At 41.0% G+C, this 17,560-nt stretch overlaps 1 protein-coding gene across 2 annotated transcripts in view; it reads left to right on the top strand.

The window, feature by feature from the left end:
• Positions 1 to 10,261, top strand: part of TPRG1 (tumor protein p63 regulated 1) — a 135,513-nt gene extending 125,252 nt beyond the window's left edge. For both annotated transcript variants that reach the window (XM_084802541.1, XM_084802540.1), the window contains exons 5-6: positions 17 to 170; positions 8,540 to 10,261. In XM_084802541.1, coding sequence (XP_084658667.1) covers positions 17 to 170; positions 8,540 to 8,734 — 349 coding nt within the window. In that variant the 3' untranslated portion in view covers positions 8,735 to 10,261. The remainder of the gene's footprint in view (positions 1 to 16; positions 171 to 8,539) is intronic.
• Positions 10,262 to 17,560: the final 7,299 nt, after the last annotated feature.

Here is a 17,560-nt window from a genome sequence, read left to right as displayed (position 1 = left end):
AATATACTCCATCTAGGAGACCAGGAGAAGGCCTAAGGATTTGCTGGGGAAGCACTGAAGGGCAGTCTCTATTGTCCCGCTGGAATCCATGGTCTACTGAGGTCCCCTATGCTACCTTCACTGAGCACCCTATGAAAAACACCAGTGAGAAGTTCCTTGAGATCTGCAAGGTAGGTGGCACCTTGTCACGTATTAGCTCTGTTGACGAAGCTGCGTGCTTCTGGAACATTTATGTTTTAAAGATTGCAAAGATGCAAACTAACCTGAGGTTCAGATAAAAATGTAATGCCTCTTTGGACGTGTATGTGAAAAGTATAGCTATTTCATAGGTACCATTTATATATTTATGTAGCCAAAATGTGCCCCTGCCCTCTTGCTATCATCTTTTAATAGAATATTATAAAAAGTACAATGCTTACATTTGGCTTGGCCATTATTTATTACAAAAAGATGCGTGTGTTTTTCTCTATTTAGATACATCATAATTGCTGTATTCTGAGAAGAAATATGGAATAGTGTGAAGTATGTTTCGTCATACTGGCTCTGAGTTCATACCATAAGAGGTCATTTCTTTCCATTGGATGGTCTTGGTGGCCTATCTCTAGAATGTGTTGGACACTGCCCGTCCTGCTGTTATCACTAGACTGTTAATCCACTCAAATAGACAACATGCTTAAATGTTCCATACAGCACGAAGCTGCTGTGGTTCTTTTTGTACCTTCGATTCTCATCCCCTCAGGTTTTTAACTCTTAGGTGGCAGGGATAGTTTCATACTATTCCCTCATTGTTTCCTGATAACTTAGGTTTGGGAGCACCTTACAAAGTTAGAAAGTAAAACAGTTGGAGTTGAAGATTCAGTGACAAGTCAAACTGTTTTCACAAAGCCACGGTCACACATTGTGTGTGCCTATAGACTGAGAACTTGTGGTCTTTTCTATCCTTTTTTTTTTTTTCATGTTTACTTTGACATCTTTTACTTTAAAATGTTCCAACTCATTTAGTATAAATTCAAAACTTGGTTGTTGTTAACTAGAATCTTGTTGATGTCACATTAAAATTCTCACGTTAATACACACATTTGTGTGAGTAAATTTGCACGGTGTAAATAGATAAATTGGTAAGTACCTCATTGTACAAGCCCTTGAGGCACCATGTCAGTGATTAGAAGCTTGATGGGGTCTTAATTCCCTCTAATATAGAGATAAAGTGAGTGGTCCTCTTGGGACTCATGCAGATGTCCTCTGAGGTTCATGAGTTCCTGACTGACTCTGGAGCCAACTACTGTAGGCACTGAATTAGTTCATGGATCATGTTGCTACAGTTCATGTGATACCCATTTCACAATCCCTCAGCCAAAGCATCAACGTCAGCTTCTAGGCTGATGCTTTACCACTGCAAGCCAACCTAACAAAACAAAATGAAAACCAAGACCAGCACCTTAACGCTTCCACCACAGTGTGCTATGAGAGCAGACTTGCTGAGGGTGTCAAAGGGTGGGTGATTCATACTGCAGTGGCCGACTAGAGGGTGCTAGCTGCCCCCTCTGCTCTAAAGTCCTTATGAACACAAACACACATGCATCCATCATATTTTCTGTCCTCTTAGGTTTACACCCTCCTGTGTCTCGTATTTTCCATCGTTATTATGAATAACAATGCAAGAGACACTTATTAAGATGCCTGTTAATTCAGACCAAAAAAAAAAAAAAAAGCATAGCAATGAATTTTCTCAAGGGCATTTCCTTTCTTTAAGAGAAAACTTTTAGTCATTAAAATGATATATATTTTTGTATTAATGGTCGAGTTTTATTATTAGCCAATATAAACACTGACTGACTTGGTTATTACATGTGTCACTTCCTGAGACAAGCCTTTTCTTATTCCTTGTACCTGATGCAGTGGGGACCTATTTCTGAATGTCCTTTGCTGGAAGAAATTCACAATGAATGATTAAGAACTATGTTCTATGGGCTACGGAGAAATGTGATGACCTGATAGTACTCTGTTTTAGTTTACGTTTTGATTGCAGGTGCACTCAAATAATGCTTTCAAAGAACATGAAAGGTAAAATTTTGAAGAGCGTTTGAATCATTGCCTAAGTATTTATGAATGCAGTTGTGAGACTAGAGTATTGCATTAGCACTGTAGCTGTGTGTATGTATATCGGTGTGTGTGTGTGTGTGTGTGTATGCATGTTAGTGTGTGTGTGTGCACGCGTGCATGTGTGTATATGAAGCATATGCATGGCTATACAAACATTAGGAATAAGAGTTGTTCGGCTGGTTTGCAATCAATCATATTATAGCTTTGCTAAATGCGTTGATTTGAAGGTTCATCTTTCTTTGTGTGTGGGTATAGGAGACAGGCAGAATTATTTACAGAGTAGAGTGGGAAGTAGTTTTTCAGGGATCAGAGTGGACAATGACTAGAGTGGAAATTGCATAGGAGAATGAGTTTGGATCATTAACATTATCATGATCATTGTAAGATCATTTCTTCTTAAACTATTAGTCTAAGTCCAAGGTCTTTTTTTTTTTTTCTCTTCCTGGCACCAGTCTGGAACTTTAATTTGCTAAAAACCAAATCTTATTCAAAGTTATCCCAAATGAAGCCCTTTGGGAAAGCAAATGGTCACCATATGGGATGTGAGATGACAAGCCTCTGACGGAGGTCACCGAGTCGCAGCTTCTTTTTGTTGTTGGTTTATATGTCATAATATTATATGTGATTAGGGTTTTTTCCTAGGGTTGAGTTTGAGTAAGCCCTTGCTGTATTAACATAGAAGGGGAGATTTGGGGCTGGAGAGATGACTCAGCTGTTAAAGGCCAGGCTTACAACCAAAAAAAAATATAAGAGGAGGAGATTTGAAGAGGGTTACTTTGGTGAATCTTGAATATTTCTTAGGTGACTATTTTCAAGTAACATGAGAATTTTAGAGGATTGAGAGGTTTCCTCAGATTCTCTTATTAATAAAATAGGAAGAAGAGGAAAATGAAAGAAATGCTAAATCAAATTCTGGAAGCAACTCAATGTTGTGTCACACACAGGGGAGAGAAACTGTGAAGTTGAGTTACACATAGGCAAAATGTTCAAATAACTTACAAGTTAACGAAACAGCCTATTATTAACAGGATACTTATTCTTTCCCAGGGCATTTCACTTAGAATCCCTTTGTTCACTGAACATTTTCTGGCATTCACGGAAGACAGGAAGAACTGTTGCTAAGGATACAAGCATGAATGAGATAATATTCGAGCAGGGTGCAAGGTAGTATTTGACAGAAAAGGCAGGTAAACAGGCAAAGATTAAAAAATGGAAACCAATGGACTAAAACAGAAGTTTGACTGCAGTAAAAAAGACTGGAGGTAGGTAAAGGTGTATATAACACCCACAGAGAAAAAGCAGTTCAGCTAATTTGTAATCGTACAAATTTCCCTAATATGAATATACAAAGGAAATAAGAGACTAAGTAAGTTAGGAGCAATACTAGGGAATAAGGGAAATTTGAATTACTCCGAGAGGACTTAATGAAAATTGCATGACTGATAATAATATAGAAAACGACAGAGAAGTTAGGGTGAGGCAGCTACTTGGAGCTTAGATGGTGGTTACACTAACTCGGATGGAGATCACCTCGAGTGGGAGGGCTTAGTTTAGCTTATGAGATGTTACGCTCAGACATCTGTCGAATAGTCAGGCAGGTAGAACTTTAGGTCTGAACTGCTATAGAGGAAGTTGAACTGAAGGTAGATTGTTCGGCTAACGTGACATTATACTAGGGATGAGCTTCTGGGGTGGTTGCTTAGGAAGGAACTTGCGAGAGAAGTATTAATGCACGCAGGCGTTCTCATTCAAGTTTATACTGTCTCCGAGCATTGCCTCCTAATCTCGTTTCTATAATGGGATGGAAAAACATGTAAAAACGTGTTATCTCCTGTTACCATCACGACAAATGTAGGTCACTTCCTCATCTAGCAAACACAGGGCTCTCAAGGCTTCTTTGCAGAAGTTCTTCCGACCTGCCCACCTTAAAAATCTTGTGAAATCTGCACAAGTGTCATGCCTTGTGCTGCTCGCAACACACAGCTGTGGACATGTTAGACACTTGACTGTTTTGCCTTGAGGTTACTTGCACTGTACACAAAAAAATCACCTCACATGTTCCTATGCCATTTGACTTTATCTTTATTGCTTATAGCGTGATATAGTTCTATAAAAAAATACCAACAAAATCCTATAAGATTGGAACCAGTATCTTCACTTAGTCCCTATGCTTAAGTGAACCAACTAAGGCCATACATTAAGAAATATACATCCACAGTCAACAGTTCCTAATATTCATGAACTGGGTATAAACTTACAGGACTTCTTCTTGTGTATATATGTGATGCTCTGTGTGTATGTGTGTGTGTGTGTGTGTGGTGTGTGTGTGTGTGTGTAGGATGAGGATCTAAGTCACAATGAGTGTAAAATTGTGTAGAAAGGAAACTTGCCCCATCCTCTTAATTGTCTCCACACACTGAGTTAGCCACAGTTACAGGGTCTATACAAAGCAACTGAAAATTTCAGGTAAAATGTGCACACACAACCTTCATTTTGACCAGCACTGCAACTTGCCAAGTGGTTTCACATCTTTAGTGTTGGACAACTTGCTTTGCATCGCAGCGAGGCCTCCCTCTCTACAGAGAAAGGTTGAATCCTGTGGCCTGAAGGCCTGGAAAACCTGCTGAGCTCAGGAATGTGGGCCAGCAGGCATGAAACCTGGTCTCTTTGCCCAGTATAAACAGGAAACAAGTGATGGTTGTAATAAAGGAAATTGAGATTCTAGGTGGGAGCTGCTGGCAGACAACACCTGAAGCAACCAGGGGCCCAGGCACTCAGCTGGTAAATAATTGCTATAAAGTCAAGAATACTGCTCCTCCTCCTCCACGAACGAACAGGGCTGTGTTTCGCCCCAACCAACACACAGGCCCTGTGTAACTGGAGTTGTTAAAACTTGACCCTCTGTTTTGGAGCCAGAAATAAAAGCAGGGGACAGAGGTGGGTGTATAAAAGCTTTTAGACAAAAGTATGTGGATGGTGGCATTCATATCAGATGACACAGCGTTGCTGTCACAGAGATTGAGCTCAGGTGCTTGAAACACTCAAGAGCCAGCTTGGGGACCGTGGCCTTTTGTCTGCCACTCCTTTAAGGAGCAGCTTGTCTCTGTAAGCATGCCTACCCCCCTTTGAGAGTGTTCCAGACATGACTGAGAATGAAGTGTGTTTAATGAAATGCAGCGTGTTGAGTATGAAATAGTGTCAATATTTTCTTTCTAGCACCTAGATTCTGAGGCCGCAGGGGATTCCCAAGAAATGAGGCTTACAATGAGAGCCGAGGAAGTGCTCAGTAATTTAGTCTGGTAATGGTCTCTAAGAAGGCATTACAAACATATGGATGGATGGTCCTGGCAAATGGAAATGTTGAGATTAATTGCTTTGCCTTTTAGGAAACTGTGATGTTATTTTTTTTTTTGATGATGATGGCGATGGTGATAAAAGAGCTAATATTTATTGTTTGTAAGAAACAAACTTCTTAATAGTTTTTGCAATGATTCTGAATCTCAGCCTTATTTCTGACCCCTACTGCTATATCTGGGCTCATAAGTATCCTCCCCGTCTCTCTCATTTTACTTATAAATTTGATATTATCAGTATGCCCATTTTTAGGGAAAGAGAATATTAAACTCAGGAAGGCTTACTACTATGAAGCTACATGTTATGTAGTTCAGTGAGTCTTTTTTTTTTTTTAAGGAGATAGGGTCTTGCTGGACAGCCCAGGCTAGCCTTGAACTCTTCATTCTCTTGTCCTGTGCCTCCCAAGTGCCTAAGTAGGCAGACATGCACTACCCTACATATTAAAAGGAAGGGACTCTGATCACTAAAGGATATTTAGCTATATCTCCTTTAGCTGTTGCAAAATTCTAGAGATAAGGCACTTTAAGCAAAGAGAACATGACCAAAAGCTACAAATTACAAAGCTATAAGAAAAATTCTTAATGATTAATTGGTTTTATGTAGAATTTAAAGTGTGTGTGTGTGTGTGTGTGTGTGTGTGTGTGTGTGTGTGTATGTGTGTGTGTTGGAGGTGGATGGGATGACAATGGAAGTTAGAATGAATAGAGACTTCTTGTCTACCTAGCAATTCTACAGGTGTCTGAGGGACAGGAGCTACAGTTTATGTTGTATACTTACACTGTAAGAGATATCCTCCCCCATCGCAAAAAAAATTATATGGAGTCCCAAATTAAAATAGCCTCGTAGTGGCTTATTATGTAAAGGCCACACTTGCAACTTTGCTTAGAAAACTGGTTAATATATTTAAGTGGAGACATCAGTGAAATGCAACAGAATTTACTATTTACTGTGACTATTATTATTAGTTTTTGTTTTATGTGTTTTGCTCACATCTCTGCATATCACAGTGCTGTTGGATGCCAGAGGAAGGAGTCAGATTCCATGCAAGTGGTGTTTCAAGTGGTTGTGAGCTACCATGTGGGTGCTGGGAACTGAATCCCCGTACTCTGCAAGAGGATAAAATGCTCCTAACTCCTGAGCTGTCTTTCCAGTCCCAGAAGAAAAGAATATTTTTAATTGAGTATGGAAGTGGGAGGCTTGAACTTGGTTTCAAACATGAAAGGAAAACTACAAAGTCTGTAAATTGAATTATCGACTGTGCAATTTAGGAAACAGTTCAGTGTTTTTCATTAATAAATCTCTTTTTAAAGTAAAATTTGACCCTAAACTAACTGTAACAAAAGGATTAAAAATATCACATTGGTTTAAGTGGAAAAATTGAAGGAGGTTATCCATGAGGCTTGCATTTTCCTTTGCAACTTTTGTCTCCAACCTGAAGTTACCTGATATACTAAGATTAGTGATACTGGTGACCTTTTGATTTTTCAACAGAGTGATGTGTAACTATATTATAAGTCCTTGCCCTTGTAGCCACATATAGCGTAGTTCTCATCTCTCATCAAAGAAGCTTCTTTTTGGAGAAGATGGAGATTTTTACAGAGATTCACAACTGTGCAGAATGGAGAGAATAAGTGTCCCTGGGATGCTTAAGCCCAGTTTCTGCATCTGCAGCATGAACTATATTACCCAGGGTGCAGGGAACACTAAGGAAGAGGAGTAGAATAATTGTAAGAGCCAACGGGCCAGGATGCCTGCTTCTAGATGGATTTTAAAGAATTCCAAGTCTCTCTCTCTCTCTCTCTCTCTCTCTCTCTCTCTCTCTCCCCCCCCCCCCCCCCGTGTGTGTGTAAACTAAGAATATGGTTTCCTTAGCAGGACCTGCATAATGATATCAGTTGACATGCTGACATGGATAGGGGGAAATTCCAAAGGTCCCATCTCTACTTTAAGAGCTACTAGTGGCCAATGGCTGCAGAGAGAGGGGAGAATCTCTTTCCTCCAGGGACAAGCTCCCACATAGGTTATGCAATGCCAGATGGCCAGGCCTGGATGTGTAGACATACACACACTGTGAAATGGACTCAACATATTGGTTACATATATGCACATATATGTGTATTTTTGTCTAACAATAATAAAGAGGAAGAGGTCAGGAATTGGGAAGTGAATTAGGGTTAGGAATAAGGGGGGTTTGGGGGCTATGGGAGGACAGGAATAATGTAGTTGCAATATTCACACACACACACACACACACACACACACACACACACACACACACACGCATGCACGCAAATATGTATATGTATTTCTCAAAAAAACCATAAAATCAATAACAAAAGTTCCACATTGCCACTCAAGAGTTGTGCTTAAGGAGCATAATTGAAATTATGGAATTCAGTATTTTCTCTGTCTGTGCCTCCGTGGTAATGAGAGGCATGACTACTTCCTAAGGAATTCCACGTGGCAGGAAAGAGGTTTGCGGAAGACACGGTGCCCATCTTTAGGCTCTTTCTGACTTGCTGGCCGTATTTCTACCCATGGAAATCTTGCTAATCTTTAAAGATTGCCTAAGGTCTCCTTTTGACAGCATTCTTCATTTCTTCCAATTATTCATGGTGTTTCCTCTTTTATTTTTGATTGTAGGCATTTTTTTCATCTCTTTTCTTGTTTATTATAATGACCTTTGCATTACCACAGCTGGTGTATTTCATAGACTACTTCATAGTCGGTTGTCATTGATAGCAGCGGTTGTTCATATTTGGCCTTTCTCACTCGGCAGGGTCCAGCGAATATATGATTCATAGTAGTCTACTGGCAAATTTTATTAAATTGACTCCTTACTGTTGTGCAAGTTAACGATAATGAAAAAATAAATAAGGCAGATAATTTTACTACTCTGTGCATTCTTTATTGGCTGAGGATTATATTAAAAGCCAAGCCAAAGCAATGCCAACTTTTCTGAGGAGCCATTCTTGTTTAAGGAGTGCGAACTGCTGCCCCACTGGGGACTGCCGAGGGAGGGGGTGATCTGGAGCTGCCCCAGAGTCGCTAAATTCGTGCTTCTTTTTCTCTCTCTCTTCAGTTGTCTGGGTTCACACCTAAGCTTGTTCCAGCTATTGAGAATGCTCACAAGAATTCTGCTGGATCTGGAAGAGGAAAGGAACTGGTGGTGGTAACCCAACCCATCCTGATTGAGACCTACACGGGGCTCATGTCCTTCGTTGGAAACCGCAACAAGCTTGGCTATTCGCTTGCTCGTGGGAGTATTGGCTTTTGAGACTCGTTGTGACAACACGCGTCACCTGTAGATATCCAATTTGCAACATTTGGGGGGGCGGTTATAATAGTTATTTTCAAATACTATTTAAAGGCCTGACTTATTAGTGTTTTAGGAAGTCTAAAAGCTTGGCTAGACCAGTAGGCAGTTTAGGTCTCATAGGAGAGATGTTGAAACCAAACTAAACACTTCTGAGCTCATCAAATGTTATATAATGAGCATCTAATTAATATTTCTGGACAGAATTCATGATGCAACTTAAATTTAAATTTGCTAAAGTGTACACTTTTGTCTTTATGTTCCTTACATCTACGGGGCCTTTCATCATCTTAGTTTTCATCTCTTGAGCCCTGTGTTATTCTCATGAGGCTCTCACGGGCTTTGCTATTATAGTTGCCATTTGCTATGGATCCCAATCCCTAGTCCTTTCTCATATATTTATGCCAAGACTGGAGCTCTACCTGACACCTGCCAGACATCCCTATGTCAGTGTTTCCAGTGCCTCCTTGCATTCAGAATTTTCCAAATCCAGATTTCTCTGTGACATATTTTATAATCCAGCCCTGAAACCTACCAATTTTGGTTGGCTTGAATTCCATGCCAGATGCATCCTGTTATAGTGATAAGTGGATATGTGACCTAGCATTGTACCCTAGCTTAACTACATTCACCTGAGGCTAGAGGTAAAACTCACTAGCACAGAGCTTGCTTAACTTGTGCAAAGTCTTGAATTTGATCCTTAGTACTAGAAAGAAAAAAATAAAACAAATAGAATGTTTAAGAAGTGCCGACACCATCATCAATTCCATCCTTCCCTGATAGTGTTGCATCAGGTCTTTAGTTGTTACCATGGTCTCTTAATTAGGTCCCCACTCCAAAGCTTTTTCCACGAGACCTTCCTGTCCATTCCTAAAGCACAATTTGATCACAGCACTCTACACTTGGTCAGTACTGCCCAGTAGCTCACTCCCTTTTGCATATTTTGTGTTTTCAAATATTTTTTTTTAACACAACATATCTTCTTCTAATGAAAACTTTGTGGAGTGCCAGGATAAGAAACAGAAATTTTTGTGGAGATGGTCCCTGCTTCCTCCTTTGCTGAGCTCAGGACTTCAGTGTGTTTTCACTTACTGCATATTTTCAAAACATCATCTTCATTCTTTCCACACCCGTCCGTTCTTCCTTTTAATCCTTCTTCTGTCCCCATGACTTAGCTCTAACTTTGAACAACCCAGGACAGTACTTCATTCCTTTTAGTTTCTTCCTTTTTAAAATGTTAAATCTTACTTTTATGCATCATAGAAGCTCTAATGCTGAGCATTATAAACATTATTAAGGAAGCTTTCTCGTCTCTCCTGAGGCCCAAAGTTGAGATACTTACCTTGATGGTAAGGTTGAAAATTCCAGATATTTTATTTTTGGGCTCCTCTGAAGTCTACTTTTACAGTGTTTCTTTCTTTCTTTTTTTAAAAGAAACATTGCTTCCTCAGATTCAAAGACTTGGGTACAGCCAGCTATCAATTGGGACACACATTCAAAACCAGAACTGTAATATCCCGGGTTTCATTTTGTGAACTTTCATTACTATTTTGGTCCTTCCTTCATCCCTTTTTGTCACACCTACTTCTTCCCTCTATGATGGCAAACATTGTTCAAGTCCCTAAGGCAAGGAACTTCTACTGAGACTGTGATAGGAAATGTTGAAATCCTTAGCTGTCCTGTCAACGGTAGTGGAATGAAGAGTCCTTCGATTGTTCTGGCAATGCTTCTGAAGCAGGCATTATTGGCAAATTATGTGAATGTTGGTGCCTGAAAATCCCTCTATGCCTCCAGGTAGTGGCATTTTCTGGCGGAAGCCTCTGAGGTGCCTGGCCTGTTCTCTTGAGTTACCATTTAAGGATCTCTCTGATGACTAACCCCTCTCTGCATGTCTGCCCCTCTTGTGAAGCTCGGTCAGACATTCCTAAGTGTCTTTCTATAGGACATGGAGCAGCATCCTTAGCGAAAGCTACGCAGAGTGGAAAGGAGGAAGGCAGCCTGCTGAATCGTGAGACCTGGCGTCTGTGCTTCATACGATTAGGGCTGAGAATGGAGCATCCAAGAGAACTTTGAAGATATTTGGACAAGAGAACTCACTAGCTAATAAATGGGCTCTAGAGAGCAGGGTTATTCATGCATCAGAGATCTCAGGAGTTTGAACGGCATTTCTAAATAAGCGAGAACATCTTTTTCAGTGTCAAATAGGCAAGGACAGAAGGGTTACTTTTTGAGGTATGGCCCCTAAACTCACTTGATATAAAGGTGGCTAGATACCATGTACACTGTGAACAGCACTGGTGTAGTACAATGTCTGAAAAGTCAATATAATCTTTTAAGGCCAGTGACTTGTTATTTGTTAAATAATTGTTGCTAAACATTCAGCCAATTAGATATCTGTTCTGGAAAAGAACTTAATAAGTCCTGTGATCTCCTATAAAAGTACTGTAACTTTCCCAATGCTTAACTTCCTAATGTCCAAGCTTGGGACATTTTATACTTAATTCCCAGATGCTGAGCCTCAGTGAAAGGGTGTCAAACCCTCTCACTGACACAGAAAACACCAAATTCCTGCCTATGTAACAAGGCTTCTGCTGAAGACCATGCGGGGAGACCGGAACAACTCAATTCAGCTCCCAACAGGAATGGTGCCTTTGTCTCACGAAGCTGCTATGGTTGGCCGCTTAGTCTTCTCACTGGCTTCTTCATTCTTAAGCTCAACTGACAGCTACAGACCAGGGGAGCCTCTTTCTCACCTGGCCTTTTCCCTCTGCTGTCTGAAATGTTCCACTGATGTTTTCCAAATGGGAATTATCAATGTATTTTGGAAACTAGACTGGATATAAGAGCCTTCAAACTAAAAACATGTCACCACAAACCTGTGATGCTTCGTGGTCTTATTTACCTGATCTTTGTTTCACTCAGCTTTACCCAATACAAAATTTCTATTGATGCTTCCTTCAGAATCTGCATGAATAGCCATAGATTGAACCCTCGGGGTCTTCTGATGCGTCTCACATAAATCTCCTTCGATCGACTCAGAACAAGTGGTGTCTATCTGCCAGCTCTTTCATTTACAAACATGTTGACTGATGTAGAGTAATTCAAATTTCCGTGCCAGGGCGTGGAGGCATTTGGAAACTGAATTAAGGCTGCCACATTTTTTAGCGTATGAGGAAGGGCTGGTAAATGTCAACGTGCCTGACTTCCCGGTGGTTGCTTGAACTGTTTTGGTGGCCAGACTTCTGCCCATCCTTTAACATAGACAGAGATGCTAGCTTACATCTTGGCTGCTTCCAGATCCTTTGCCTTGAGACCCACTTGCATTGTCCCTCTGTTGAAACAGTTCTGAAGGAGCCAATGTACAGAGCCCCAGGCTAAGGAAGGATTGAAGCCTTCCAAGCCAGTGCTTTCATTTTGGAGAACACGAAGCAAAGGGCTAGAAAATGGAGAAAAATCAAAAATAAAAAAGAAAGAAAGAAAGGGAGGAAAAAAGGAAGGAAGGAAGGAAGGGAGAAAGAAAGAAAAGGAAGAAGGAAAGGAGAGAAAAAAGAGAGAAGACATAGTAAATTCTTGGCAACATTGGGATTAAACTACTTTTTCCAGCTCCTATTTTTGACCCATCAACTCTGTCAATACAGCACCTTTATTCCTAGGGACAAATATCCATTGTGATCCTTGTATCACACAACTGGGTTAATTGTGGAGCTAGGAAACAATAGGCTATAGTTGTTTAGGGGGGATTTCCAGAAGTTACCTTTATTTTCTTAAAGGCTAAGGTCACTCATGGAACACTCTGACTTCCTATCTGATCAAAACGCCCAAACAAAGCTGCGGAAGCCGGCGGAGCCAGCAGATGTTTTGTAAGGTAGCTTTACCTCTACCTGGCATTTCTGAGGGCAGCAGAGAGAGGGCAAAAGTATTAAGTTCAGGCTTAAAAGCTCCTTAGAAATTCTTTACACACAAGAGACCACGCTGGAGAAAAGAGGATGACTTATGCCAACGGGAAGAAAGAGAGAGGCTAATGCCTGCGGTTTCCAAAGGTTAAGAACAACAACAGAAAAAAAAAAAAAACAGCCCAAGTATTTGCACAGGGATGAATGCTCACTGGCTTTTGGCCAACAATTATACAAGGGCTTGTGCCCACATCCTGTAGCTGTGGTTTGGGGACGCTGCTCATGAGTGACTTCTTATGTTCAGTGACAGGAAATTTTAGTCACCAATGTGTAAACTCACCTTTGGTCTACACCTCCCACAAGGAGCTCTAAAGGCACATTGGGGCCAAGCCTCCTGGTTTCCTTGCAGATACCAATCCCTGGAAGCCAAGGAAGAACCATTTGAAAGAGATTGTGGTTGGGTCAGTATTCTATCTGGCTATGACAACACCTTAAGATAATTCTGCAGCCATAAGGGGAAAGTATGATATTGTCTGCTTGTCTGCCAGACTCTTTTCTCTCTCTCCCTCTTTTTTTTTATTTTTTATTTTCCAAGTCTAAGGCAAAAGGTAAGCCACATACCATTTTAAGGATGCAGCCAAGATGAAATTTGATACATTAAGCCACGAGGCTGCTTTCCCACCTCTATTGGATGTCTCATTCGCTCTTAAACTTAAGTCAAAGATTTCTTATCAAATATTTAAGAGGTCTCCATTTCAGCGACACCAGATGGAATGTGCAAGCTTGGATTAATTCATTTTAATGCCTATATGAGGTGTCTTCATGATGTATTATGTGTAGAGAAATGTGTTGGAATTGGATTCTCTGCATGGTCAAGTTGTTTGGTGTATCATGTTCACAATGCCATCTCAGGCAGCTCAGAGATTTCTTTCCTTCCTCTTACAATCTCTTCGCTCTTTGTGGAACACATGAAACTGTGTGTAAAGGGGCCAAGGGGCCTGACATGTTATCTTGTCCAGCCTGCTGCTTGGTTCAATGAAGCACTCAAGCAACTTAAGCAGATACATTGTGTCTGCACCTATGTTCCTGTGCATAGAATCCTCCATGTCCCTTCATTTTCACTTCTGGTTTCTTTGCTCTGATTTTCTTTTCTTTTGGTACCTAGAACTGAACCCAGATTTCCAAGCAGGCCAAGCAAGCACTCTACCACTGGATAGCTTTAGCCTAGTCTGCCTTCCTTCCTTCTTTCCTTTGTTTTTTATTTTCTTTTTCTTTTTCTTTTTCTTTCTTTCTTTCTTTCCTTCTTTCTTTTTTGGTGGTTTTTCAAGACAGGATTTCTCTGTGTAGCCTTGGCTGTCCTGGACTTGCTTTGTAGACTGGGCTGCCCTCGCACTCACAGAGATCCACCTACCTCTGCCTCCCAAGTCCTGGGATTATAGGCATGTGTCACAGTCCCTGTACCAGTCTATTTTCTAAGGCAATTAATTCTCCCAGTAATAACCTATATCAAGATGATGTCTCTGACCATTGGACTTAAATCTTTCCCTTTGGAAATGCACTGGGACAGCATCAATCTGTAACCAAGGCAATTTTCCAGCTTCAGCACTCTGAGTAATGAGGTTACAGTCGTGAGCCTGCTGTACCTGGCCTAATGTTGTCATCTAGAACTTTCTTTTTTTCTATTTTCAGCCTAGAAGATAAAGCCGGAATGATGAGTCTGTCACAGTGGTCCTAGCACAGGCAGACAGTTTCATCAACTCTTAATTAATCTCTATAAGCAGCTGTCTGAGGTGTGGCTGGAATTAGAAGTAGCCATCCCATCATCTTCTTCTTCTTCCTGGAATCTGAGGATTCCAGTTCGGTGGGAAGAATTCCCACTGTGGTCTTACTGACAGAGACTAGCCACCATGGAGCTGTTCAAGAATGTCAGTGTTCTCTCAGAAATGTGCTTCACGTAAACTCGAGGAAGACTCTCTAGATCGCCTTAGAGCATCTGGAGTAGTGGTTCTCAGCCTGCGGATACAACCCCTTTGGGGGTCAAATGGCCCTTTCACATGGGGGTCACCCAAAACCATTGGGAAACACAGATATTTACAAATCATTGCAGCAGCAAAATTAAGTTGTGAAGTAGCCACGAAAATAATTTTATAGTTGGGGGTCCCCACAACATGAGGAACTGTATTAAATGGGCCACAGCATTAGGAAGGTTGAGAACCACTGCTCTAGAGCTTGAATGGGAAAGTCTCACACACTAAGTCACTTTGGAATCTCAAGGGATCTAAAGCTTTAGACCCCCCTCCTCTGCATTTCATCCTCATTAGTAATGCTTCCTTTGCACCCTGCTTTAGTTAATCAATATACTCCACTCTCAGAATACCTCGTGTCTCAAGCACTAATTATAGGCTCTTTTTTTAAAGATATTATTTATTTTATTTTATTTTATTTTTTTATATTTTATTTAATTTTAATTTATGGCTGTTGATGTGGCAGTGTCAGATTTTGGAGTTACAGACAGTTTTGAGCTGCCATGTGGGTGCTGGGAATTGAACCCTGGTCCTTTGGAAGAGCAGGCAGTGCTCTTAACCACTGAGCCACCTCTCCAGCCCAAATTATAGGATCTTGATGTGGAATGAAATGTCAATGTTCTCTTGCACAATGTGGCATTTCTGACCAAAAATATGTTGACTACGTTCCCGTACATGTTCTCCAGTTTTCTACTGAAACGACCTGGCAAACGTTTGTGTAGTTATCTGTGGATCTTTTATGTTTGATGAGTCATATTTTAACTTAAGTTTTTAGGGCTTGATTTGTGGTGTAAGTCTAGAGATGACACAAAGTAAGAATATGGAAGTGCATGTTAGGTGGGATATGACTGTGTTTCCTGATCCCAGGATGTTCGTTGGCTACTTGACTGCATTAATGCACCTCCTAGTGCCAGGTGGAGCTACTGATATGATGCTCTAGCTCTCTCCCTCACTTGCTCCCCTGGTTTTTTTTTTTGTGGATTCTTTTGTTGCCAACTTGACACAATTTAGAGTCACCTGGGAGGAGGGCACCTCAGGTAAGGATTTACCTCCATCAGATAGGCCTGTAGGCAAATCTGTGATGCATCTTCTTGATGAATAATCAATGTCGGAGGACTCAGCCCACTCTGGGTAAAGGCACACTTGGGCAGGTGGCCCTGTCTGTCTGTCTAAGGAAACAAGTTGACAAGCTGCACAAGGCATGGGGAGAAAGCCAGATAGCATCCACCTCCTATGCTTTCTGCTTTGGTTCTTGCCTCAAGTTTCACACCTTATATTCCCTCAATGATGGACTACAACCTGTAACCTGAAATAAATGCTTTACTCTGTCTAGTTGCTTTTGGTCAGAGTGTTTTATCACAGCAGGAGAAAAGCAAACTAAAGCCTGTGTGCACATGAGTGTGCATGTGTACCCACACAGAGATACAGACAAATATCCACACACATGTATACATATGCATACACATACACCCATTTACACACATACACACACATATATACATACAAACACATACACACATACATACACATATATGCTCATACACACCTACACACACCTACACACATACACACACCCACACACATACACACATATATTAAACACAGTCACACAACACACACATACATATATACATACACACAAATACTCACACACATATACACACATACACACACATCCCCTCTCCCTATTATTAAAGCACTAGAAGCAGTTTGCTTTTAGGTTTTTAGCAGAACCAACAGTGTACCCCACTTTCCTATATTCTAATCAGCAGAGAACTTGACCACTTCTCTTCAAAAAGGCATCCCAATGGCCCATTTATTGGGGGATGTTGTGTAGAAAGAGGCAGCTGAGCATGAAGCAGCAACTGTTCTAGAACTACCATCTTCTATAAAACACAAACACAAGGAGGTATCAAAAAGTCCCACTAGGAGATCAGTGGTCTGGGATATGGCTCTACACATTCTCTAAGACAGGGACAGGTTGCAGCTGTGCATTATTAAGAAGGAGCCATATAATTATTAGTTGGGTTTTTTTGCTTTGTTTTGTTTTTGTTTTTGTTTTAGATTCTGGATGCAATAGGTTTCTCATTTGGGTCTACTGTTCGATTCCTACTGACCAAGTTCAAAAGGCTGCCACATTTGAGTAGAGCCTGAACCAGGGGGAAGATCTCAAGTAGGTTGGTGCTGGCATATATGTATCATGCTTTAGTTGTATAGCTTTGCCTGTATAGATAGCTCAGTGGACTCAATGGTGCTTGAGGTATCTGTGGCAAATGGGGATGCTGCATAGAGCCTTGGGACCTTTCCTTCATGTGAATCCCTGAGGATTGTAAACAGGCATAGTCCACAGAGCTAGATAACTATTTTCCTTTGAGAAACACTCCCTTTGCCTTGCTGTTGGACTCTGGTAGGAGGGAACATTGAGCATCCTGTGGCCTAAGGTGCTTGCTATACTAGTTGCTGCCTGACTCCTTTAAGCATAATGTTGGGCAAATGCAGGTGGAGGAGGTGTGTACAAGAGCATGCTTGGAGATCCAAAGGGCATAGAAAAGTGCACTAGCAAATTTCTGGGGGTGGGGCTGCTGTTTGTATTCCTACCTCACGTTTTTCTCTCACACGGTCTAACTTATGACTCCAATTGGAGATCAAGATGCCCAATGTTCTGAGGAGAAAAGCTTTTCAGATGTTTCTGTAGCCTCATCCCCAAGTGGATACTCATGGCAGTTATTTCTGTGGTACCTGAAGAATGAGATGAAGGAAATTTCTCCTAGAGGGCAAATAAATGGAATGTAATTTTCATATTCTGCCTCTGGAGCACTTTCTGTCTTATGAATGATGAAATATGAGGTTTGCAATAGTGACATGACACT

The sequence above is a fragment of the Acomys minous genome (assembly GCF_964271855.1).
Source record: "Acomys minous genome assembly, chromosome: 11".
Classification (NCBI taxonomy): Eukaryota; Metazoa; Chordata; class Mammalia; order Rodentia; family Muridae; genus Acomys; species Acomys minous.
Note: the sequence above shows the minus strand (reverse complement) of the source record. Positions and strands in the feature narration are given on the sequence as shown.